Source organism: Phocoena phocoena, chromosome 9 (genome assembly GCF_963924675.1).
Source record: "Phocoena phocoena chromosome 9, mPhoPho1.1, whole genome shotgun sequence".
Taxonomy (NCBI): domain Eukaryota; kingdom Metazoa; phylum Chordata; class Mammalia; order Artiodactyla; family Phocoenidae; genus Phocoena; species Phocoena phocoena.
The window spans coordinates 21,423,359-21,450,712 of record NC_089227.1 but is presented as its reverse complement, the minus strand read 5'-3'; the positions used below and the strand labels follow the sequence as shown (position 1 = coordinate 21,450,712).

The following is a 27,354-nucleotide window of genomic DNA, read 5'->3' as shown; positions in this document are numbered from 1 at the left end:
TTTATTTTCCTTAGTCACCTCCCAAATTTGTTGCTAGTATATAAAAACATAGACATCAACACACTCTCATACACACACACACACACACACACACACACACACACACAACACACACACACTTTGAACTGAGGCATGTCTATAAAGAGCATCTTCACAGTGACTTTATTTTTCAAATGGGAGCAGCAAGCACTGAACCCAGTGCACCTATCCTCACAACAGGATAGTCATAGCCCCCTTTCTGTCCATGGGCATCAAGTCTTTATTGGAGGGGAAAAGACTAGATGATATTGACATGACTGTAAATGAGGACCAGAATGAGATACTGCAGTACTGTACATCCTTCTGATAGTCGATAATGAAGCGCTATCACACTATACAAAAGTCACATTGGAGGAAAATAAAAGCTAGCATGCTCTCCTGACAATTTATAATTTCACCAACTTCATAGACTTCATCTCATCAGATTATTAGAGCCCTGCTCAGAGGGATCAATCATTGAGGAGTTCCTAAGTGTGAAGAAAATGATTGGAAAGTATTTTCTGTTTACCCCACATGAAAGTAAGAAATAAAAGGGAATCTTCTTTAAGAGCAGAAACTTCATGACCCAAGGATATTAATGTTTCAGTTCTCAGATCAGAGATGGCTCTACACTTAGGCAGATGTACTACCATCCAGAAAGCACTATTTAAAGAGAGCTTTAACACTCTGGAATCATTTGCCCACTGCCCACCTTAACTCCATCCTTCCTCCTTTCTGCCTTGAAATTCCCTTCATTAAGTAGGCACTTAAACTCTGGAAGCTTGCTATGAAATATGCTTCCTGGGAGAATTTTCTGAACTTTGCTTTAAGTGCAGATTGGTTCATCAGATTTTAGCTAACACTTGTAGCTCTGATACGATAAAATATAGTTAAATTTCACTGAAGAAAGAGAAAATACATGTGAATTGATATTATAATTTTGACTTCCTTACAACTGTGTTCAAAGATCTCTATTATCTGGCTTTAGTTTATATTTCTAACCTTTTTTCCCACTTTTTCCTTTCACATTGCATTCTGACTCTTCCCTATGTAAACGTCACTTTTCTACACCTGTGACTCTGCTCATTTCTGAAGCCCTCACAGATGTCACATCCTTGATAGTTTGTCCATTGATAGATGAGATAACTTGAGACAGCTATTCACAGTAAAGATTTTAGCTCCAATGTATGGTTTCGAGTAGTTCTCAAGTAACAAATTACAGCGTGCATAAGAATCACCTGGAGTGCTAGCCAAAGATGGAGATTTTGCGGCTCCACCTCAAAGATTCTGATTTGGTAGTTCTATGAGAACTACCAAACTCCCAGAATATGCATTGTTAATAAGTCCACCAGGTGATTCCAGTGCAGGTATTTCCAGGACCTCTTTTCAAGACAGTGCTCTAATAACCTCTCTCCTTTGCTTTTTAAATTTCTGGCAAAAGACTTCCCAGAAAACATTTTTTAAAATGAAATTGTCATTAAAAATTATTAATTCCCAGAATTCCATTCCAAAAATGCTAGAGTACAGACAGTTTTATCTATCTTCCTAACTGGATTGAAAGTATTTAGATGGAAGATAGGTAAATGTGGGTTAATGAAATTGCTGTTAATTACTTTTTGAGAAAATGTAGGAATCCCAAGAACATGCTATAATTTGCATCACTTTTGTACTGCCTCTACCAGCTCTGTAGTTAAAGAGTAACAAAACAACCATTTATGAAAGGGCAGGTTTAAGATGAAAATAATTCTTTTGCAAAACTCAGGAAACAGTGTCAGAGCCTGCGAACTGTGCGCTTCCAACTGGAGAATCCTGTATTTGTAATAAATTCCTTTTGCTCTGGATGAGTTCTGCATTTTCAATGAGGTTAACTTGGCAACATTCTAGTTGATTTTAATAAAAATAGCTGCTTTGAGGACAGGGAGCTGAGGTTGCCAATTTTACAGCTGCCTTTGCACGATTACTCTTACACCTCCTTCAGGGCTACTTAGAACCAGTAAGCAAATTAAGTGTATCGATTGCAATTTTGTTGGTCTAACCCCCTCTTTTTTTTTTTTTTTTTTTTTTCCTTAAGGAATAAACTTGATTCCTTTCAGTATGTGTCTGTTCAGAGTGATCTCTTTTCTTTTCAGCCATAACACAAAGACAACATCATGGCTGGATCCACGACTTGCGAAAAAGGCTAAACCTCCAGAAGAATGCAAAGAAAATGGTAGGTTATTTAAGCTTTTATGGTGTTGCGGCGTTGCCCTTTGAGAGTATGTGTGTTTCTTAAGAGAGGGTCTTGTCTAAAGAAGCCGTAATCTGATTGAGACAATTTTAAAGCTGTAATATTTAATGCCCAGATAGGAGAAAGAATTAACTCGGCGTTTCAGCAGTGCCATGTGGTTTTCCTTTTTCTCTCTGAGGGGACTGTGCTGGACATCACAGCTCTGTCATCTCTATGGGTTCTCTTTGATTCCTGGCCTGACTTCCCACCACCTTACTAGGGAGTTTTTGTTTGCAGTATGTCTCTCTGAGGACTCTGATCTTTTCATTGGAATTAAATATGGTGTATAGAGAAAAGTATTGTGGCACTATAAGTAATATTTTATTTTTGTGTTTTGAGGTATAGCATTCTTCTAGTTATTAAGGAATCGGTGATATAAAGATTTATACGTATGGCTCCTTTCCTTTAAGCAAACATTTAAATACAAAAATTAATTGCATGAATGTGCTGGGTTATCTTTAGTATTTTCCAGTTCCCAATGTAATGACGTTAATTTGCTTAAAAATTGACTGTTTTCATCTATGTGAAGAGTTTTTAAAAATAATTTTGAGGATTAGATGAAAGTAAACCTTGTTTTTAAATTAGTAAATTATATAAATGAAGTGTTACTGATGATACTTACAAGTTTTTTAACATTGAGTTTAATGTTAAAAGAGTACTTATAATTCGTCTAAAATGATAAATAGCGTATACTCCTGATGATTCATTATTTGACCACATTCACAGCCTTTATCTGATCAAATTATTAGAGCCTTGTTCAGAGGCATCTATCATTGAAGAGCTCTAAAAGTGAGGAAAGTGATGAGTGTTTAAACTTTGAAAAAAGTTTTTAGAAAGTCAACTTTTTAAAAAGTCTATAACTGTAAAAGTCCTTTTATTTTAATGGTAATTCTGTCTTTCTCAGACAATATCAAGATAATATTGTTCATTCCTATGTTATAAGGTAACTGTTCACAAGCTGGTTATACAACTGAGCTAAATAAAAAATCAGTTTACCGGCTATATGTACATATTTGAATGCATAAATGTCTAATTTTTATCACTACATATAATTTTATATTCATAGCTATGTCTGTATGCCTTCTGTATAAAAGTATAGCTATATGTGTGTGAATCTTTTACAATTATTCTGTGACCTGAGACTTTTGAGCACAATTAGGTTACATTTCATTGGCACTAATAAGACATATGTTGCAAATTATGATAGGTTATAAATTAAAATGACCTGATCTGCTATCTGGGAGTTATGATTTACTGATGCCACAGATATAAAACTATATATATATATATATATATATTTATATATATACTAATTAAAATGAATTCAGTGATTTTGCAGTTCTGTACCTGTTGAACTTCTCAGCTGTCTTGTACATTTGAGTTGTTCTTTTCATTATAAAAGGCTATTAAAGTCAAATTTTAAAATCCTGGGAGAGATGTAGGTTTAACATTTTGCATAACTGTAACATTTCAATGTTATCAGTTTTTCCCATTTCTGTACTCATCTGTCTTCTCAGCATGGTAGATGCCTAAAATATGATACCAGTACCTGTGAATTCATGTGATATTAAGAAATGAGTCCTAGAATACAGTCTAATAGCTCAGAGTGATTTATAACTGGTTGATTACTATTTTTCTTTTTCTACAAAATAAGTAATTCACAGATTTTATTTCATATGTTACTGGAGTATTTTACAATGTAAACTAACATCTAGTTAGAATGCTATTGTTCCAGGCACATATTTTAAGTTTTCATGCCAAGAAAAGTGCTTTTTGGTCATACTGTTACTTCTGTTTTATTTTTCTTTAAATAGCATAGATTAAAACTGCTTGTTTAAAATGTTGGATGTTAATGGATTGCTGCTGAGCCTACTAGTTAAGACAGGCTTCTTTCTATCTATCATAGGTCAGCACAGATCAAAAAAGTTAGTAGTTTTCTGAATGCTGAAATATGTATAAAATGTGTATAAAAATTGTAGAGGCTTAAGATGATAATATCTTTCACTAGCAAAGATTTATCCTTCTACCACGGAGACAGAGTGGAGGCTAATTACCTTAATCCAATCACAGCTGAGCCAACATGAGGTTGGGTTGAGCTTTGGTGAGACGCAGTCTACCTCTGGTTTGCTTTTGTTCTTAGGGTGTTTGCCCACCCAGAGTTTCAACTAATAGCCTATTGTAGGTCAGCATATATTTTCCATAAAGGGTCAGGTAGTAAATACTTTAGGCTTTGGTCACCCAGTTTCTTCGCAACTACTCGTTGTACAAAAGTGACCAAAGTCAATATATAAATAAAGGGTATAGATATATTTCAATAAAACATTGCTCGTAGACACAGAAATTTGAGTTTCATGAATTAAAATATTATTCTTCTTTTGATTTTTTTTCTCAATCATTTAAAATTATATAAACTGTTCTTAGCTCTTGGACCATACAAAACATAGGGGCAGGCTGGACTCGGTCCGACGATGAACCCTGGCCTGGTGTATCCATGTGGAGCGTGCCCCTGGGCAGGTCTTGAACACCAATATTTAAAAAAATATTTTTCTTCTCAGTAATGCAAGACTACCAGAAATCTGTGGTGCTTTTCAGGGGTTTTAGCTTAGTTTTTTGCCTCCAGGCCTTGCATCTTCTGAATTTGACGGATGTCATCATGGAATGATTGGCATGTGTTAGAGCTTTGTCAGTCCCTCAAGACTCTGCAACAGTCTGCTGGTTTCTCTCAACCCCAGTGATGGCCTTCTTCCCAGGCCAAGTCTGGATTCTTTCCACAGCCCAGAATCAACAAAAATCATCTACAACATTCCTCCCTTACCTCTCCAGGATTCTTTCCTCTTCAGATTCTTAGACCATTTTAGATCTGTTGTTTCAGCAGTTCTCTGGTTCCTTTGTATTGTTTATTTGTTATATTTGATCTAGATTTTCTATGTGTTCTCTTAACCTGCTCACTTCATCCTACCTGGAAGTAGAAATTTTAGTGCAGTAATTTTTAAGTTGTACATTTAAGACTTTACTGGATTGCATGCTATAAATTCTTTATTATCATTATAATCATACTTAATCCCTCAAGATTGAATTCCGTGTTATGTATGTGTGCATACTATTATGAGTGTACATATGTATGTGTGTGTATGTAGATCTGGATCTGTAAATGTATGCTTCTTCAGTTCTGTTTACATAGATGCTTGAAGGTAATTACTTAGTCACCTGTAATAAGATGAAGTCAAGTAAAAGAGAGATGGAAGGAGGTATCAACTGATTTAAATTATTCTTGGGTGAGAGAAAAAACTAGCAAATGTTTTCTCATTGGCATCAAGGAGGGAAAAGCCACCATGGATGGTTCAGTACAAATACTTAAACAACTACTTATTCTGTTGACACTAAAGCAATCATTTTGCTTTTTTGTTTGAAGGATAACACAGCTACTAAACATAAAAACATACTTCCTTCTCTCAGAATATGGTTGAAAATAGTAAAGTCATTGTGCTCTGTGCATTTGTCACAGCTCTGTGCATTTTTGGAATTTAAGCACCAGTCTACATGGCAGAAAAAAGTCTCCACCTACTACAAGACTCTAATATTAGGATTTGGGGGAGTGCTGTTTAGCAAGCCAATATAGTCTTTTACAAAATGCAACAGAAATAACAGTTAACTATTAAATAATGTGGATGCAAGATTGGTTGAACTGTATATAAAGCACCATCATATTGTCCCCAGTCCTGAGAATCAGCACTGTGATGTGTGTCTGAGATATTTCCAATCATAAACATCCCAGTGGTGACACACTCCACATGAATCACTGAATTAGGGTCAATATCAAAAGTGATTCAATTCCTGTAGGACTCTTTATAAAGTTGAAAAGTGACTAAAATCAGTAGGACTACAGTATTGTATTCAGGAGAGGAAATTATGTAGGATTTGTAGTCAGGGAAAACTGTATTCCAAATCCAAATCTGTGGGCTTTTAGGCAGGTACTTAATCTCTGGGAGCCTAGGTTTTCTTACCTGTAAATGGAAATGATATCTATTTCATGCACATTTAGTTTCACAAACAAGGACAGAGTTTGTTGCACCATAGACTCTAAATAACTGCTTCTTTATTTTCATTCGAGTATGCTCTGAGCCATAGACAACGGGGAAGAAATTCAGAATAGTTGGCCTACCTTAAGAGCCTTTAATTTCTCTAGGGTGTCCTGAAGAGGTAGAAAAGAACAAACCCATGTAGGCAAAACTTATCCAGCTAGCTAATCCAGCCTAATATTAATAGATTGGAGGTTCCCCCCCTCCATTCTGTTAAACTGGCTCTAAATTTCACCAAGTTATAATTAGAGCTGTATGAATTGGGTGATGTCATTTCTGTATTCAGTATCTATGAATTGTGAGTTGTTTCATGTTACCATAGGAAAGAAAAATCACATAATCTTAACCTTTTTACCTACATGAGAACTGCATTTCAACTTACATTAACTAAAGCTTTGAACTATTACTTAATCTATCTTAAAAAAAAAAAAAAAAAGCTATGTCTGAAATGCTCATGAACAAAGATAGCATAAACCTTGTTTCATAATATTTATTAAATGGATTTTTTCCAAGATAAGGAGATTACCTTTCTAAAATAATAGAAAACACTAATTAATTTCAGGTCATTTCTTTTTTTTTTTCAGGTCATTTCTTAAGTGAGTTTTATAGACATGACAGAAAGATTTGGACATGCATACTTTTATTTTTATTTTCATAGTTCAAATTCTTTTTCTAGACTACATAATTTATTTCCCTTAAATAGGGACTTTGGCCTACTTTCTCATTAAATTTGTATTGATAATTAGAGCTCCTAATTTCTCAAGATTAAATATGATCAAATTAATATATCCCTTGAATATTTGTTTTTCTAATCTGATAAAACTGCTAAGATGATATTTGTAAAGTATCTTGAAATTTTTTCACTAGGAAGAATTAATAAAAAACAGACTCTAAAAATATTAACTATTCAAGTACTAAAACTTTAAAGTTGAAAAGATTCATTTATATGCAAATATTGAAATCCTAATGTTTAAATATTATGAACAAACTAATTTGTGTATTTTGTTTCTATACTGATATTTTGAGTGTTTTTGTAAAAAAAAAAATGAGGAAATTTAAAATATCTTAACAGAAGCAGTTAGTTCTTATTTCACTAACTGGTAATTATTTGTGTTATATAGTAAGTCCTCTACATATGAACGAGTTCTGTTCTGAGAGTGCATTCGTAAGACCAATTTGTTTGTAAGTCCAACAAAGTTAGCCTAGGTACCCAGCTAACACAATCGGCTATATAGTACTATACTGTGATAGGTTTATAATACTTTTCACACAACTAATACATTAAAAAACAAACATAAAACATTTTTAATCTTATAGTACAGTACCTTGAAAAGTACAGTAGTAAAGTACAACAGCTGGCATACAGGGGCTGGCATCGAGTGAACAGGCAAGAAGAGTTACTGACTGGAGGAGGGAGAGGAGGTGGGAGATAGTAGAGCTGAAGGATCGTCAGCAGTAGGAGATGGAGGGCAAGCTGCAATTTCACTCTCGTCTGACGTTGATGGCACAGGTTCTGGTTCCTTGCTGGATTCAGTTCTATCTACCCTCTTGAAAAAATGGTCCAGTGATGTCTGAATAGTAACTCTTTTTTTCTCATCATAGATGACACAGTAGCACTAGATTGCATTCTGAATGGCTGCTACAACCTTCATGTACTGTTCTACGTTCAGGTTCTGTGACTCAAAAACTAACAGTGCCTCCTCAAATAAAGAAAAACCCCTTGCCATTTCCTGTGTCATGAATCTCTTTGGTTCTTCAGTTACTTCTGCTTCCTCTTGTCTTTTTTCGTCCTTTCCTTGGGCCTCCAGTTCCATCAGGTCTTCATTAGTAAGCTCCTCATGTTGCATAGCAAGGAGTTTAATGTTATAAGAATGAGCGACATCTACCATCTTTTCACCTCGCTCTACTCTCTCAATTATTTTCAGTTTTGTTTCCATCGTCATCGCTTGGCACTTCTTAGCAGTACCAGCTACATCACCACTGCTTTTATGCTTGCTTCCAGACATCCTGGGCTTGAAATAAAGATACTGTACTACTGTACTCTATATAGTACTATACAGTAAAGTACACAAAAGCACAACCACTTGTAGAGGATGCAAACACATGACAGTGTGCACCAGACATGTGAACTAACTTACGTGATTGGACATGCAAATGCAAGTTCGCATCTTTGAAAGTTCGCAACTTGAAGGTTCGTATGTAGGGGACTTACTGTAGTCATGATTTTCTATAGCAGCACTTTGAGATATGCTTTATCCAATAATATAGCACCCTTTCCATAATTTTAGCTCAAGAGTACTAAGAAAAAACAATATTTTAGGAATATAAATCTTTTGGGGAGGAAATAATGTTAATCCAAAATAAATCATATAGGATGGATATTGCACTGTTGTGCACAGGTACCAGATTCTGGGTTGTTACTGGCTGTCATTTGTTCTAATTGGTCCCATTCTATTCTGAAGGGTTGGTGTCCAAGCAATTAAAGCTGTTAAATATTTGGAATATCTTTCCTTCACTAATTGTTTATCTGTTTCCCTTCTACCTATTAATGTTTACTTTAGCTATAAAGTAGTACCTGCAGAAGGATTATGAAATTTTGTCCTCCTTTAGTTCTTGATGTCTCAACTTACATTTATGCTTAGGAATAAGTTGTGTCTTATCCTTACTCTTTAATGCACACAAGTTTAAAAATAATATTGACATCATTGAATCTGTTCTACACAGTAGCAAAATTATTTTAAATTTTTTCAAAGATGACTTTTTTTAAAGCATTATAAATCCACAGGAAATAACAAAAGGATTACAGGGAGGTCCCAAACACCCTTCATGAAGCCTCCCCCACGTTAACATCTTATATATATATATAATACAATATCAAAATCAGGAAATTGACATTGGTACAATGAACAGAACTTACTCAGACTTCACCAATTATACAAGTGGTCGTTTGTGTTTGTGTGTGTGTGTGTAGTTCTATACAATTATATCACATGTGTAGCTCCACATAACTATAACCACAATAAAGATACATTACCACGAGGCTCCCTTATCTACCAGTTTGTAGCCATATACGTGTCCTCCCACTGCACAAACCTTAGCCACTAATCTATTCTTCATTTCAATTACTTTGTTATTTCAAATATGTTATACAATAGAATCATACAGTGTGTAAACTTTTGAGATTGCTTTTTCCACTCAATTTAATTACGTTGAAATCCATTCAGGTGTGTGTCTCAATGGTTTGCTACTTTTTATGTACCAATGTTTGTTTAAGCATTTGCCCACTGAAGGACACCTGGATTGTTTCCAGTTTTTAGCTAATACAAATAAAACTACAACAGACACTTGTATACAGGGTTTTGCATGAACATAGGTTTAATTTCTCTGGGATAAGTGACCAAGAGTGCAATTGCTAGATTATTATAGAAAGTGCATCTTTAGTTTTAGAATAAACTACCAAACTATTTTCCAGAGTGCCTGTACTCTTTTATTGTACATCCCCACCAGCAGTGAAGGAGTGATCCAGTTTTTCTGCATACTTGTTAGCATTCGGTGTTACGACTATTTTTTATTTTATCCATTTTGATAGGTGTGTAATGATATTGTATTGTGGTTTTAATTTGTATTTCCCTAATGGCTAATGATATTGAACATATTTTCATGTGATTATTTGTCATTTATATATCCTTCTCAGAGTAAGTCTGGTCATGTCTTTTGACCAATTTTTAATTAGACTCTTTTTTTTATTCAGTTTTGAGAGTTCTTTATGTATTCTAGATAGAAGTCCCTCTATCAGATATGTTCTTTACAAACATTATCTCCCAGTCTGTAATTGGCCTTTACATCCTCTTCACAGGGTTTTTTGCAGAGAAAATGTTTTTAATTTCAATAAACTCTAATTTATCAAATTTTCCTTTTATGAACCATGTTTCTGATAACAAGTGTAAGGACTCTTCACCTAGCCCTACATGCCAAAGAGTTTCTCATGTTTTTTTCCTAAACTGTATAGTTTTACATTTAAGCCTGTGGTCTATGTTTACTTAATTTTTTATAAGGTGTTAGGTTTAGGTTAAGGTTCAGTTTTCTCCCTGTGGATATCCAGTTACTCTAGCACCATTTGTATAACAGGCTATCCTCTCTCCATTGGATTGTGAATGCAACTTGGTCATAAATCAGTGAGTTCCACTGGTCTATGGGTCTATCTCTGTGCCAGTAACACACTCTCTTGATTCCTGTAGGTCTGTGGTAAGCCTTAATATTAGGGAGAATGATGCTCCCTAGTTTATTCTTTTCTAGGAAGAGAGAAGGAGAGAAAGAAAAAGGAGTTTTAGTTAATCAGGAAGAGATAACAATTCTGAACTTTTATGCATGCTTGTATGTATAGCTTCAAGTTATACAGAGAGGAGGAAAAAATGAGAAATCTGAAAAAAAGAATTTAAAGAATTCACTATTAGAGTGTATGATTGAGTGCATCTCTCTTACTACTCAATATATTAAACACAGAAAAATAAGAAGAAAGATTTGAATAACAGAAAAGGTATTCTTGATCTAAAAGTTTTAACGAATGGAGAATACACTTCTCAAGCATACATAGTACTTTATGAACATTGAATACATAATAGTCCATAGAGTAGGTCTTTACAAAATTTAAAGATGACATTCCTATATTACAGAAAACTTTAATTATATATCAATAAAAAGAAAAATAGTCTCCATAATAGGAAATTTTAAAACATTAAAAAATGTTTCCACCTTCATTGGGGTATAGCTGACAAATGAAATTGTGTCAGTTTAAGGCATGCGGTGTGATGATTTGATACACATATATATTGTGAAATGATTAACACAATTTAGTTAATACATCCATCAACTCACATGGTTACCTTTTGTGTCTGTGTGGTGAGAACATTGAAGATATACTCGCTTAGCAACTTTCAAGTATATGATACAGTGCTATTAACTGTAGTCACTATGCTGTACATTAGATCCTCAGAACTTATTCATCTTATAACTGTAAGTTTCTTTCTTTTGACCAGTATCACCTGATTATCCCCCATTCCCCAGCTCCTGGCAACCACCATCCTGCTCTGTTTCTATGACTTCAGCTTTTTAGGATTTCACATATAAGTGAGATCATATAGTAATTGTCTTTCTCTGACTTATTTCACTTAGCATAGTGCCCTCAAGGTCTGTGCATGTTGTCGCAAATGGCAGGATATTCTTTTTTTCTATGTCTTAATAATATACCATTTATATATATCTTATTTTCTTTATCCATTCATTGATCAATGGATACTTAGGTTATTTCCATATCTTGGCTATTGTGAATAAAGTTGTGGTGAACATGGGAATTCAGATATCTCTTTGAGGTTATAATTTAATTTCCTTCAGATATATATGCAGAAGTGGGAGTTCAGGATCATGTAGTAGTTCTATTTTTAATTTTTTGAGGAACCTCCATACTGTTTTCCATAGTGACTGCACCAATTTACATTCCCTACCAGTGGTGCACAAGGGTTTCCTTTTGAACATCTCTTGTCTTTTTGATAGTAGTCATTCTGACAGATGTGAGATGATATTTCCTTGTGGTTCTGATTTGCATTTCCCTGATGATTAATGATGTTGAGAACCTTTTCATGTACTTGTTAATCATGTATGTGTCTTCCTTGGAAATATGTCTGTTCAGGTCCTTTACCCATTTTTAAATTAGATTTTTTTTTTTTGCTAGTCATACAAGTCCCTTATATATTTTAGATATTAATCCCTTTCCAGGTAAACGTTCTGCAAATATTTTCTGCCATTTTATAGATTGCATTTTTATTATGCTTATTTTTTTTCAGTGCAGATGTTTTCCCACTTGTTTAGTTTTGCATTTGTTGCTTGTTCTTTTATTGTCATTTCCAAAAAGTATTGCCGAGATCAGTGTCAAAGAGCTTTGTCCATGTGTTTTCTGCTATGATTTTTATGGCTTCACGTTAGATTTGAGTCTTTAAGATGTTTCAAGTTAATTTTTGTGAGTGGTGTAAGATAGAGGTCCAATTTCATTTTTTGAATATGAATATCCAGTTTTCCCAACATGAATTGTTGAAGAGACTGTCCTTTCCCCATTGAGTATTCTTAGCTCCTTTATCAAGTACTATTTGACCGTAAATGAAAAGGTTTACTTCTGGGCTCCTTTTTAAAATTAATTAATTAATTAATCAATCAATTTTTGGCTGCATTGGGTCTTTACTGCCATGCATGATCTTTCTCTAGTTGCAGTGAGTGGGGGCTTCTCTTCGTTGTGATGCGGGCTTCTCATTGTGGTGGCTTCTCTTCTTGTGGAGCACCTGCTCTAGGCTGTGAGCTTCAGTAGTTCTGGCATGCGGGCTCAGTAGTTGTGGCTCGTGGACTCTAGAGCACAGGCTCAGTACTTGTGGCGCATGGGCTAAGTTGCTCCATGGCATGTGGGATCTTCCCAGACCAGAGCTCGAACCTATTTCCCCTGCATTGGCAGGTGGATTCTTAACCACTGCATCACCAGGGAAGTCCTATTTCTGGGCTGTTGATTCTATTCCATTTGTCAATGTGTCTGTTTTTACACCAGTCCCATACTGTTTTGATTACTTTAGCTTTGCAATATAGTTTGAAGTCAAGAGGAAGTGTGATGCCTCCACCTTTGTTTTTCCCTCCTCTGGATTTCTTTGAGTATTTGGGATCTTTTGTGGTTCCATACAAATTTTACAGTTGTTTTTTCTATTCTGTGAAAAATTCTATTGGAACTTTATTAGAGATTGCATTGAATCTGTAGTTTTAGGTAGCTGGACATTTTATCAATACTAATTCATCAAATCCATCAAGATGAGATTTTTTTCGATTTATATGTGCCTCTTCAATGTCTTTCATCAATGTCTTATAGTTTCAATTGTACACATCTTTTACCTCCTTAAATTTATTCCTTAATATTTTTTTGATGCTATTGTAAATGGGATTTTTTTGTTTTTCAGATAGTTTTTTGTTGCACAGAAATGAAACTAATTTTTATTTGTTATTTTTCTATCCTACAAATTTATTGAATTCTTTGACTGCTTCTAACAAGTTTTTGATGGAGTCTAGGATTTTCTATATATAAGATTATATCATTTGCAAACACAGACCATTTTACTACTTTCTTTCTGATTTATATGCCATTTATTTCTTTTTCTTGCCTAACTGCTGTGTCTAGGACTTAGAGTACTATGTTAAATGAAATGGTGAGAATGGGTGCCTATGTATTGTTCCTGATCTTAGAGGAAAACCTTTTAACCTTCACCGTTGAGTATGATGTTAGCTGTGAGCTTGTCAAAAATGTTTTTTTGTATTGAAGTATGTTCCTTCTATGCCCAGTTTGTTGAACATCATGAAGGGATGTTGAATTTTGTCACATTATTTTTGTGCATCGATTGAGATAATCATATAGTTTTTATTTTTCATTCTATTAATGTACTATATTATATTTATTGATTTATGTATGTTGAACCATTCTTGCATCCCAGTAATAAATCCCACTTGATCACGGTGTGTGATCCTTTTAATATGCTGTTGAATTCAGTTTGCTAGTATTTTGTTGAGAATTTTTCCATCTATCTTTATTAGGAATATTGACCTGTAATTTTTTATTTTTTTGTCTTGTAATTTTTTTTCCAGTGTACTTAACTGGCTTTGGGATCAGGGTAATGCGGGTCTCATAAATTGAGTTTGGAAAGTGTTTGCTCATCTTCAGTATTTTGGAGAAGTTTGAGGAGAATTGGTATTAATTCCTCTTTAAATGTTCAGTAGAATTCACTCATGAAGCTATCTGGTCTTGAGCTTTACTTTGTTGGGAGGTTTTTGATTACTGATTCAATCTCCTTACTTGTTATTTGTCTGTTCAGATCTATTTATTTATAATTAAGTCTTGATAAATTGTATGTTTCTAGGAACTTACTCATTTCTTCTAGGTTATCCAATCTATGGTATATAATTGTAGTAGTCTTTCCTGAAATTTTTTTATTTCTGTAGTATCAGTTGTAATATCTTCTCTTTCAGTTCTGATTTTGAGTATTTGCTATTCTTTCGTAGTCTAGCTAAGGGTTTATCAATTTTATGTATCATTTCATAAAACCTACTCTTAGTTTTCTTGATGTTTCTCTTATTTTTTTAGTCTCTTATTTCATTTATTTCTCACCTGATCTTTGTATTTTCTTTACTTCTGTTAACTTTGGACTTAGTTTGTTCTTACATTTCTACTTCCTTGAGATGTAAAATTAGGTTGCTTACTTGAGATTTCATTCTTCTTAATATAGGTTTTGATTACTATAAATTTCCCTCTTAGTATTTCTTTTGCTGCATCCCATAAGTTTTGGTATTTTGTGTTTCTATTTTCAATTGTTTCAAGATTTGTCTTTTTAACATTTTATTGGAGTATAATTGCTTGACAATGTTGTGTTAGTTCCTCCTATATAAGAAAATGAATCAGCTATATGTGTACATATATCCCCATATCCCCTCCCTCTTGTGTCTCCCTCTCACCCTCCCTATCCCACCCCTCTAGGTGGTCACAAAGCACCAAGCTGATCTCCCCGTGCAATGCAGCTGCTTCCCACTAGCTATATATTTTACATTTGGTAGTGTACATATTTCCATGCTACTCTCTCACTTCATCCCAGCTTACCCTTCCCCCTCCTTGTGGCCTCAAGTCCATTCTCTACATCTGTGTCTTTGTTCCTGTCCTGCCCCTAGGTTCATGAGGACCATTTTTCTTTTATTCCATTTATATGCGTTAGCATATGGTATTTGTTTTTCTCTTTCTGACTTACTTCACTCTGTATGACAGACTCTAGGTCCATCCACCTCACTACAAATAAATCAATTTCGATTCTTTTTGTGGCCGAGTAATATTCCTTTGTATATATGTGCCACATCTTCTTTATCTATTCATCTGTCGATGGACACTTAGGTTGCTTCCATGTCCTGGCTATTGTAAGTAGTGCTACAGTGAACAATGTGGTACATGACTCTTTTTGAATTATGATTTTCTCAGGGTATATGCCCTGAGATTGTGGGATTGCTGGGTCATAGGGTAGCTCTACTTTTAGTTTTTTAAGGAACCTCTATATTGTTCTCCATAGTGGCTGTATCAATTTACATTCCCACCAACAGTGCAAGAGGGTTCCCTTTTCTCCACATCCTCTCCAGAATTTATTGTTTGTAGATTTTTGATGATGGCCATTCTGACTGGAGTGAGGTGATACCTCATTGTAGTTTTGAATTTTATATTTGTAATATAGTCTGATTTGCATTTCTCTAATGATTAGTGATGTTGAGCATCCTTTCATGTGTTTGTTGGCAATCTGTATATCTTCTTTGGAAAAATGTCTGTTTAGGTCTTCTGCCCATTTGGGAATTGGGTTGTTTGTTTCCTTAACATTGAGCTGCCTGAGCTGCTTGTATATTTTGGAGATTAATCCTTTGTCAGTTGCTACATTTGCAAATATTTTCTCCCATTCTGAGGGTTGTGTTTTCGTCTTGTTTATGGTTTCCTTTGCTGTGCAAAAGCTTTTAAGTTTCATTAGGTCCCATTTGTTTATTTTTGGTTTTATTTCCATTTCTCTAGGAAGTGGGTCAAAAAGGATCTTGCTGTGATTTATGTCATAGAGTGTTCTGCCTATGTTTTCTTCTGACAGTTTTATAGTGTCTGGCCTTACATTTAGGTCTTTAATCCATTTTGAGTTTATTTTTGTGTATGTTGTTAGGAAGTGTTCTAATTTCATTCCCTTACATGTAGCTGTCCAGTTTTCCCAGCACCACTTATTGAAGAGGCTGTCTTTTCTCCACTGTATATTCTTGCTTCCTTTATCAAATATAAGGTGACCATATGTGCATGGATTTTTCTCTGGGCTTTGTATCCTGTTCCATTGATCTATATTTCTCTTTTTGTGCCAGTACCATACTGTCTTGATGACTGTAGCTTTGTAATATAGCCTGAAGTCAGGGAGCCTGGTTCCTCCAGCTCCAGTTTTCTTTCTCAAGATTTCTTTGGCTATTCAGGGTCTTTTGTGTTTCCGTACAAATTGTGAAATTTTTTGTTCCAGTTCTGTGAAAAATGCCATTGGTAGTTTGATAGGGATTGCATTGAATCTGTAGATTGCTTTGGGTAGTATAGTCATTTTCACTCAAGATTTCTTTTTGATTTCCCTTTTGATTTCTTCTTCGACCCACTGGTTTTTCAAGAGTGTGTTGTTTAATTTTCACTGATCTGTGAATTTTTCAGTTTTTCTCCTCTTACTGTTTCTAGTTTTATTACATTGTGGTCAGAAAAGATAATTTGTATTATTTCAGTATTCTTACACTATCTAAGACTTATTTTGTGACCTAACATAATGATCTATTCTCGAGAATGTTCCATGTACACTTGAGAAAAATGTGTATTCTGCTGCTGTTAGATGAAATGTTCTGCATATCTAAGTCCATTGATTCTAAGATATAGTTGAAGTCCAGTGTTTTGTTATTAGTATTCTATCTGGATGATCTGTCCCTTCTTGAGAGTGGGGTATTGAAGTCCCCTACCATTACTGTATTATTGTCTATTTCTCCCTTCAGACCTGCATTTGCTTAATATATTTAGGTTCTCCAATATTGAATGCCTTTATATTTATGCAGTTGTTATATCCTCTTGATTAACTGACCTCTTTATCATTACATAATGACCTTCTTTGTCTCTTGTTAAACTTTTAAAATTAAAGTCTATTTTGTCTGGTGTAAGTGTAGCTGCCCCTGTTCTCTATTGGTTTTCCCTTGGATGGAATATCTTTTCCCATCCATTCACCTTGAGCCCATGTGTCCTTAAAGCTGAATTGAGTGTCTTTTAGGCAACATATAGTTGGGTCTTGTTTTTTTATCCATTCAGGCACTCTATATCTTTTTTTTTTTTTTTGAGGTACGTGGGCCTCTCACTGTTGTGGCCTCTTCCATTGTGGAGCACAGGCTCCGGACGCGCAGGCTCAGCGGCCATGGCTCACAGGCCCAGCCGCCCCGCGGCATGTGGGATCTTCCCAGACCGGGGCACGAACCCACATCCCCTGCATCAGCAGGCAGACTCTCAACCACTGCGCCACCAGGGAAGCCCTATATCTTTTGATTAGAGAATTTAATCTATTTACATTTAAAGTAATTATTGGTAGGTAAAGACTTAACTCATGCCATCTTATTGTTTTCTGACCATTTTGTATTCCATTGTTTCTCCCTCTCTCGCTGTCTTCCATTATGAACTGATGATATTCAGTCGAGGTACGCTTTGATTCATTTTTTTTTTTAATCTTTTATGTGTCTCCTATAGGTTTTTGCTTCATGGTTACCATGAGGGTTAGTTACATGAAATATTTTATAGATGTAAGTCTATTTTAATCTGATGACAGCATAACTTCAATCAATACAAAAACTCTAGGGCTTCCCTGGTGGCACAGTGGTTGTGCATCTGCCTGCCAATGCAGGGGTCACGGGTTCGTACCCTGGTCCGGGAAGATCCCACTTGCCATGGAGCGGCTGGGCCCGTGAGCCATGGCCACTGAGCCTGCACGTTCGGAGCCTGTGCTCCGCACTGGGAGAGGCCACAGCAGTGAGAGACCCACGTAACACAAAACAAAACAAACAAAAAAAGACTGTATACTTTTACTCCTCCCCCACATTTTATGTTTTTGATTTCACAACTTATCTTTTTTTATAGTATGTATCCATTAACAAATTATTGTAGTTAAGAGTTATTTTTAATGCTTTTGTCCTTTTACTTTATATTATAATTAAGTGGTTAACTCAGTGTCATATTATAGTATTAGACTATTCTGAACTTAACTATATGCTTACCTTTACCAGTGTGTTGTACAATATATTTCCATTTGTTTTCATGTTACGAATTGGCATCCTTAAATTTCAGCTTGAAGAACTCCTTTCAGCATTTCTTTTAGGTGTATCAGTGATTTACTCCCTCAGTTTTTGTTTGGTTGGGAAAGTCTTTATCTTGCCTTCATTTCTGAAGGACACCTTTGTCAGGTAAAGTACTCCTGGTTGGCACTTTTTTCATTCAGTACTTTGAATATATCATCCCATTTTCTTTTTCCTTGCAAAGTTTCTACTGAGAAATACACATATAGTCTTATGGAGATTCACTTGTATGTAAAGATGTTTTTCGCTTGCTGCTTTTAAATTCTGTTTGATTTTAGGTAGCATATAGTTGGGTCAATCTTTTTAAATCCATCCTATGTCTTTTAATTGGTATATTTAGAACATTTACATTTAAACTGATTACTGATATTGTAGGGATTAAATCTGCCATTTTACTATTTGTTTTATGTAGTTCTTGTTCTTTTACTCTTTCCTAGTCTCCCTATGGGATACCTGAATATTTTTCTCTTTTTTAGTCTTCCTATGAGTTACTTGAACTTCAAGATTCTATATTGATTTACTTATAGTGTATCTTTCATAGTGGTTGGATTGAATGTTACAATAATGTGTAACTTATTACAGTCTAATAGTATTGACACGTTACTACTTTGAGTAAAGTATAGAAATCTTATTTCTAATTATGTCCCTTTAGCCTCTCCACTTTTTAAATATATTTGTATTAGCATTTCGTCTACATACATTGAATACTACATAATATGTTGCTATTATTTTTGTTTTAACTATCAAATACAATTTAAGAAACTCTTTAAGAGAATGATAATGTATTATATTTTTCCCTATGTTTATCCATTCCATTGATCTTTTCTTCTTGAAGTTCTGAGCTTTCTCCTGATTTCACTTACTTAGCCATTCTTTAAGGGTATGTCTGCTATGACAAATTAGGTTTCTTTTTTCTTTAATCTGAAAAACATCTTTATTACCCTTCATTCATACAGAATATGAAATGTGTGCCACTTCCTTATGGCCCCCATAGTTTCAGATGAGAAATCTACTGTCATTTGAATTTGTGTTCCCCTCTAGGTACTATGGCACTTTTCTTAGCTGTTTTTAAGACTTTTTTGTCTTTCATTTTCAGAGGTTATGATGTGTCTTGGTGTGGCTTTCTGTTACTTATTGGTTTAAGCAGATTCGTGAATCTATAGGTTTATGTATTTTGCCATGTTTGGGAAATCCTTTGACATAAATTTTTAAAATATTTTTTTTAATTTCCTGCTCTTTTTATCCTCTACTTCTGGAACTTTGATGATAGAAATGTCAGTAGTGTCTTTGTTACTGTTGTACAAGTCCCTATGGCACTGTTCTTGTCATTATTAGTCTTTTTTCTTTTTTGTTCATATTGAGTAAATTCTGTTGCTCTGTCTTCAATTTCACTATTCTATCTTCTGTTAAATTCACTCTGCTACTGAACCCCCTCAGTGAGATTTTAATTTCTTAATTTGTATTTTTTTTTTTTTTTTGGCCACACCATGTGACATGTGGGATTTTAGTTCCCCAAGCAGGGATCAAACCTGTGCCCCCTGCATTGGAAGTGTGGAGTCTTAATCACTGGACTGTCAGGGAAGTCTCAGATTTTAATTTCTATTGTTTTGTGTTTTTTTTTTTTTACCCCATTCTATGACTTACATATGGTTCTTTTTTCATAATTTCAATTTGTTTCCTAAAATTTTAAAAAATTTTTCATTCGTTTCAGGGGAATTCACAATTTCTTGTTGAAGCAATCTTATGATGGATATTTTAAAATCTTTGACAGATAATTCCAATAATTGATTCATCTTTTTATTAGAATCGGTTGCTTGTCTCTTCTTATCCAGTTTGTGATTTTCCTGCTTATTGGTATGATTAATTTTATTTGACTTTACCCTGAACAGACTTTATATGGACTTTTAAAAATAGACATTTGAAATAAAATATTTTATTTTAGTAAGAAGTGTCCCGGTTTAAATTTGATGTGTAGATACTGGCCCATTTTGTAGGCTGTGTTTCCAAATGCAAGATAGTTTTCAGAGACCTTGTGGTGCTATTTTATTTTATTTATTTATTTATTTTGTTTTGTTTTGTTTAACATCTTTATTGGAGTATCATTGCTTTCCAATGGTGTGTTAGTTTCTGCTTTATAACAAAGTGAAACAGTTATACATATACATATGTCCCCATATCTCTTCCCTCTTGCATCTCCCTCCCTCCCACCCTCCCTATTCCAGCCCTCTAGGTGGTCACAAAGCATGGAGCTGATCTCCCTGTGCTATGTGGCTGCTTCCCACTAGCTATCTATTTTACATTTGGTAGTATATATATGTCCATGCTACTCTCTCACTTTGTCCCAACTTACCCTTCCCCCTCCCCGTATCCTCAAGTCCATTCTCTAGTAGGTCTGCATCTTCATTCCCGTCTTGCCCCTAGGTTCTTCTGACCAATTTTTTTTTTTTTTTTTTAGATTCCATATATATGTATTAGCATACAGTATTTGTTTTTCTCTTTCTGACTTACTTCACTCTGTATGACAGTCTCTAGGTCCATCCACCTCACTACAAATAACTCAGTTTTGTTCCTTTTTGTGGCTAAGTAATATTCCATTGTATATATGTGCCACATCTTCTTTATCCATTCATCTGTGGATGGACACTTAGGTTGCTTCCATGTCCTGGCTATTGTAAATAGAGCTGCAATGAACATTTTGGTACATGACTCTTTTTGAATTATGGTTTTCTCAGGGTATATGCCCAGTAGTGGGATTGCTGGGTTGTATGGTAGTTCTATTTTTAGTTTTTTAAGGATCCTCCATACTGTTCTCCATAGTGGCTGTATCAATTTACATTCTCACCAACAGTGCAAGAGGGTTCTCTTTTCTCCACACCCTCTCCAGAAATTACTGTGGTATTTTAATCAGCTTGGTTCTTACTTGAGAGTTCCTGACTGATCCCTGCTGGTGCCATCTGCAAGGTGTGAAAGGCCCTTCGCTGAGTTGCCTGTTGTCACTAGTAAGGATGTCGAATTCTGGATGTGTGGGATAGAAAGTGTTGTCCCTTGTCTGTGTTCTCTGCCCACCTGGTAATGGCAGGTGTAGGGCAGGAGATGGATAACCTACTTGGGATCCACTGACGTCATCACTGCTAGTGTATTAGGCCACCATTCCTGATGGGGGATGTATTGGTCTTTCTGGGTTCAATGATGCCACAAAGGTCCTCACCACTTGGCTGTGGGTAGATATTGGAAATAAGGCTGCCCTCATGTCCCTGCTGGGCTTTCCTTTTCCCGATCCTTAGGCAAGAGAGAGTAGGCTTTTCTCATTTGTTTGCTTGCTTCTTTGTTTGTATGTACCTATTGGTATTTCTGGCTTATGGCCTGACCCCAGTCTAAGATATGTAAGAAGTAAAGGGGAAACCCTTGGAACTCACTGTGGTATCATCCTTCAAATCCTGAGTTACCTAACCTTTCTACCAATCTACCTTTTTCTTTCCACATTTCCAGTTTTTTTATGATTATCTCTTGAATTATTTCCAGGATATTTGGAGGGGAGAACAGAGAAAAGTGAGTATATACTGTCTTGTCCGGGACCACACGTCTAAATATGACTTTTGATACCAAATGATAGCAGTGCTTTAAAGCTTAAGACTATTTTTCCATACATTCTTTCTGTTGCATCTGCCAACACTCTGTAAGGTAGGTAGAGATTTTTAACATCAATTTTTTTAGATAATGATGCTGTAGTCAAAAGATTTTAAGGGCTTTATCCAATATGAGTATAGAGAAATTGAGGCTTGAATTAAGCGACCTGAGTTTAAGACAGATCTCCATGTTATGCCCATCTTGTAATACTATTAGATACTTTAGCTAGAGACTTTAAGCCCTAAAAATATACTAAGGGAAACTCATTACGAATATTTTACTTTAAAATTTTGTATTTAAAATAAATAAAAAGGAATTTTTTTCATATATTCTCAGTATTTTCCCTTGGCCATCATATCTGTAAATAGACCAATCAGTATAATTTTATGATCAAAGAATTTTAATGTCATGTGACTAATGTTCTTAAATTAACAGAGTGAAATCAGCTCTCTGAAAGATATCTTTAAATGAATATTGATTTATATTCTGTCTTCTTCAATTAAAAAAAAACAAGCGTCTGCTGTTTTTTATGCCTTCACAATTTCTAAAAATGTTCGCTACAGTCCACATAATGTTGGAACAGTTTCTCTAAGAGCTAAATGTGGGTTTCTGTCAATTCCACTTTGAGGCATGGCATTATGTGTCCCTCAGTGGTTAGATCTGTTGACCAACACAGAAGACAAAACAGAAAGGTGAAACACTGATCTAATTATTACAAGCAAGTTCTTTCAGAAGTGGGAGAAACAGATCCAGATCATCAATCCTAAGCCAGATAATTGAACATTAACTATGGATTACAGTTGAAAATTTAAAAAATAACAACAAAAAAAAAACTAAGGGAGGCTTGATCTCAGTTGCTTAGGTAAGATGATCTGATTTCCCTGTTAATACATGTAATTTTAAGGTTTCCTAAGTGCTATGTTTCACCAAGCAATCCTTTCCAAAGCTGATGGCTATAACAAAGCAAACTTTTTTTAAGCTAGTTAGGATAAAAAATGAACATTTATGATATAATCCAATGCATGATTGTGGCCTAACCGCCAGGCCTCTCACAGTGTCTGTATATGCTCAGTGGGACCACACAGTTATAGTTAAGGGCCTTTCCATGTTACTATTAAAAACCCATCTCTTAAAGGAATTATGTTTCCAAGAGCTCAAGATTTTATGTGCTCTTTGGGAGAACAATTTTAGCTTGAAAAGTTGCCTTCAGAAAAACAAGGGGGCAAACATTATTTGGTGTTTTAATACCAAATCTATGTAAGGAACCCAAATAGATTTGGAACCACTATTACCAAGACACCACTTCAAGTTAGCAATACAAAATCAATTTGAAATTTTATTGATTTTATTTGTTCTTGAACTTCTTACTAATAAGTGATAAATCATGCATATTATATTAGTGTTCTGACCCATAAAACTAAATCTTGTCATTTTATATTGGTTTCATGATATTTCTTTCATTTTTAAAAGTTTTATGTCTCTTCTCCCACATTATTTTTTCAACTTATTCTAACTTGTATCCTTTCTCTTTGCCTTCATACTTGTTTGCTTAACCCAAATCTTTCCTTTGAGGCTGTTTTACTCAGTGCTCCAGTGCTTTGAAGCTACAGAAAAGTGACCCTTTCCCTCTGATTCTAGTACTCAGTTCTTATGTATCATAAATCATTTTTCTTCCTTTAAGGTAGATTATCTGCCTGCAAAGAAGTTTAGACCATTCTTCCATATGACAAATATTTATTGGATAGCCACTTTGCTGGTAGAATTGAGTTATGAACCTTGAAAAATGCAAATAAATGCAACACCTGAACCCATTCTTCAAAGGAGCAGTATTGTTGAGAAGATACTACGTTAAGCTTTAAAATAATGAGGAAAGTTTAGTAAAGGTGTGAGAAAGCATCCATCATACAAGAGAAAAATAAAAGACAACCATCTGTAAACAGGAATATCAGGGAAGGCTGGGTGATAGACCTGGAATTTGAGCAGAATTTTGATAGATGATTGGATTCACAGTCATTCTTAAATGTTCAGCTCCTGCTGAATTGCTTCATTTGGTGACCTCTTTTCTCTTTACTCCTTCTCCCTGGGTTGTTGCTCCTATTTCCATGGTTTTACCTCCCATCTGCATGTCGATGAATCTCCATTTTTCCTTTCAACTCTGATTAAATCTGTCTGCTATGGTAAATACACACAAGTGTTATACTCATTTCTGATTACTCCATTAGCTTTTGTTTCTATTATGCTATTATTGCTTAGGTAATGCTAGATAGTTCTATCCTCGACTCCTGCTCCAACCAGGTCTGTGTTTGTTATGTTATTTTTCCTTTTACTTTCTTCTTTGAGACTTGTAAAACCCATCCTTTCTATTACTAAACTGTTATTCTTACATGTGTTCTTTTAATCTTTAGTCTATACTTTCTCCATGAAATGCTTCATGCAGGAAAATATATCTTATACTTTATGACATTTATTCTCTGAAAAATGTCTTTTTTGGAATGGATATCCCCTTTCACTACTCACATAATGTACATTCCTGCTCTTCTCTCTCTCCGTGCTTTTCATATTCAAAATAAATCCAGGGTTTATTTTTTCGTATTTAAGGTTATGCGTGGTTTCTGTCTCACTCCATTTGATTCATTTTTCTTGGGAACACTGCCAGATGTTGTTATTATTTTCTCTATTCCACTCTGATTACTAATATTTATTTTAAAAACAAAAAACAAAAACCCCACAAGAGTCAGATAAGCATTCTTGGATCTTCCTTAAGAATAAAGTTCAAAAAGGTCCAAGTACCAGCTTGGTATATTGAGAGAACATAGATTTAACCCCCAGACACTGAGGGAGCTCCTGATAAAATCATGACCTAAGAAAGGGTCATATGAGCATATACCTTGAAGTAACATGAGCATCTTGGACATCATAGTATTTTTTTATGTTACAACAAAAAATGTTAGCTTCCAGTAGTTTAAGAGGATTTTCAACAGGAACATCAGGGTACTCTCCCTTGAATTGAGTTCCCTATGACTGTGTTAACACATTTTAAGTTTAATAAATCTTATACACGCTATATTTTCTGTGAAAAAAATGTGTTACATCTGTTTCTCCCTCTTAAATGGAGAAATTACCTTTAACTTCTACATGTGGAAGATTGTATGTCTTCATCAGTACCTGTATGGGTTGATGTTCCCCTAATTTTATTTGTCCACTTGCCATTCAGGTTCCACTGAGAACATGATTTATTTTGTACAGGGCATCTGTCCTTATAGAAATGGAAGCTTGGCTGAGGCTTATTTAGAATGTGTACATCTCCCTGCGAATTTTAAAAGTGTGTTTCTTCTTACTTTGTCTCACAACAGGGGCTTGGCAATTTTCAATCACTGTTCATATTTAATTAGAATCCTAGTGCCTGGAGCCATGTCATATTAGCTCTTTCCCAGCATAATTTCAAAATTACCTTTTCCACCCATTTGAAACTCAGCTTTGTGAGTTTTCGTGAGAACATAACTGAATGATGATACCATTTCTCAAGTTGATGTACTGTCATACAGATTCTTTTTTTTATCATCTTCATATAACTCATAACTCACAACTAACCAGATGCCTGATACCCTAAAATCAATGGATTCCTCTCCAAAATTTGTCGGGAAACAGCCCAGTTTGCAGGTAAATAGATACATGTGATAGTTGCTTGTTTTTCTCAAATAGGGTAGTATTCCCATTGTTTTGTTCTCATAATAATATCAGTGTATGGGATAGTATCTGAGGAAACCTTTGTAAATGGTAAGGCACTAAAGCACATAAGTTGATGTTGCTATCGTGGTAATGTAGGGTGTGTAAATTGATATGTGCTAGAGACTGTTCCTTGGTGATAAGAGGGACTCAGACGCTGATTTAAAAAGCAAAGCATTGAGTTCAAGGAGGTTTTACCTATTACATGGCTTCTTCACCTGTTGTATGTATCTAATCAAAGAGCTCATTTAACATCTATCCTCACTCCCTTTCTTCTCTCTCTTCTTTCCCCCCACTTCTGGGTTCTTTCACGTAACAGCTTGTGACTTAGAGCTTTCTATTTGCAAGTTTATTTGGAGTAAGGAAAGTTGAAGAGATATTGTGTTTAGATCTCCAAAGAAAACCATTGTATCCATGTATGATTATATGAGAAATAAATATAGTAAGTGTGTGTGTGTGTATGTATGTCTGTGTCTGTGTCTGTGTGTGTAGTGTATCAGGGGGCACAGTGAAATAATATGGCATAAGAGATGCATCTGGGTAAATTAGAGAGGACTTCTTTTACAAGATGGACTTTTGTGCTACGTTTTTAAAAGGACTGAAGAGGTATGCCATGACAGAAAGAGGAAAAGCAAAAGAAACATGTTTTACATGTGGTTTGACTTGAGGAAGATTTGTGGTGGAAGAGAGCAAGCAGTTTTCCTGACTAAAGCTAAGATTTAAGCAAGTACTGTCATATGTTAAATATAAAGGTAAATGATCAGAGTGAGAGAAAAGGCAGAAATGTTATAAAGTCGGAGGAGATTGAGGCAAGTACTTGTATGCCATCAAGAAAAATAAACAGATAAATTTTCTTATCCTAAGTTTGATGGCCTTAAGCTGTAGAAAATGTAGTTCAGACCGTAACCAAGAAGCTTACAGGTTAGTTGAGGAATAGCTAAGAAATGGGACAAGATGGTTACAATCCAAAGACATAAAATGGGTTCCTGTTACAGGCCCTGTGATCTTATACCTCAGCTGATTTTGTAGGTTTTTGTTGTTTACAAGACATATTTATTTTCTAAAGCATTTTCACAGATGTGAAATTATTTCCTAGTAAGCACTCCATAAAATAGTAAAAATTAATGTTCTCGTTAAGAGACCAAGGCCTAGAGTTACAGTGATTTATCCACACCAGCTACTGGTAGATCTGTTAATCCTTCCCTTGTGACTCTTCAGTTAGTGACCTTTCCCCCTAAAACACTGCCACTAAGCATGGTGTGAAGCCCAGGGGTAAATACCATCAAAAGTCTCTGGGATTTATAATCCTCATGTCTCCTCTCCTAAAAGATGCCAAGCATCAGTACCATTGTAGCAATCATGAACAGGAACTTAGAACAAGAACAACAGCATTGTTATGCTAATTAACATCATTACACAACTTGGGAATTCATGCTTAGAAGAATGCTTGAGTACTCTGCCAACATTCCACTGGGTTTGTAACATCCCATTAATAAGTGGAATGGGATTGTGATTACCATTTGCTAGTATCTGTCAGCACTCATGGTACCTGCCATTCTTAGAAATACAGCATTCCCTAAAGAATGGTAAAGCTGTTTTAAACTTATTAAATGTTTAGCTCGCTTCATGGGCAATATGCTATCCTTCAAAGAAAAGTTTTCTTATTAAGAAGGTGTTTATTGACTCCTTAACTGACACAAG

At 35.0% G+C, this 27,354-nt stretch overlaps 1 protein-coding gene across 2 annotated transcripts in view; it reads left to right on the top strand.

The window, feature by feature from the left end:
- The window catches only part of MAGI2 (membrane associated guanylate kinase, WW and PDZ domain containing 2), a 1,334,711-nt gene that overhangs the window by 867,186 nt on the left and 440,171 nt on the right, over positions 1 to 27,354 (top strand). For both annotated transcript variants that reach the window (XM_065884282.1, XM_065884281.1), the window contains exon 6: positions 2,148 to 2,227. In XM_065884282.1, the coding sequence (XP_065740354.1) occupies positions 2,148 to 2,227 (80 nt within the window). The remainder of the gene's footprint in view (positions 1 to 2,147; positions 2,228 to 27,354) is intronic.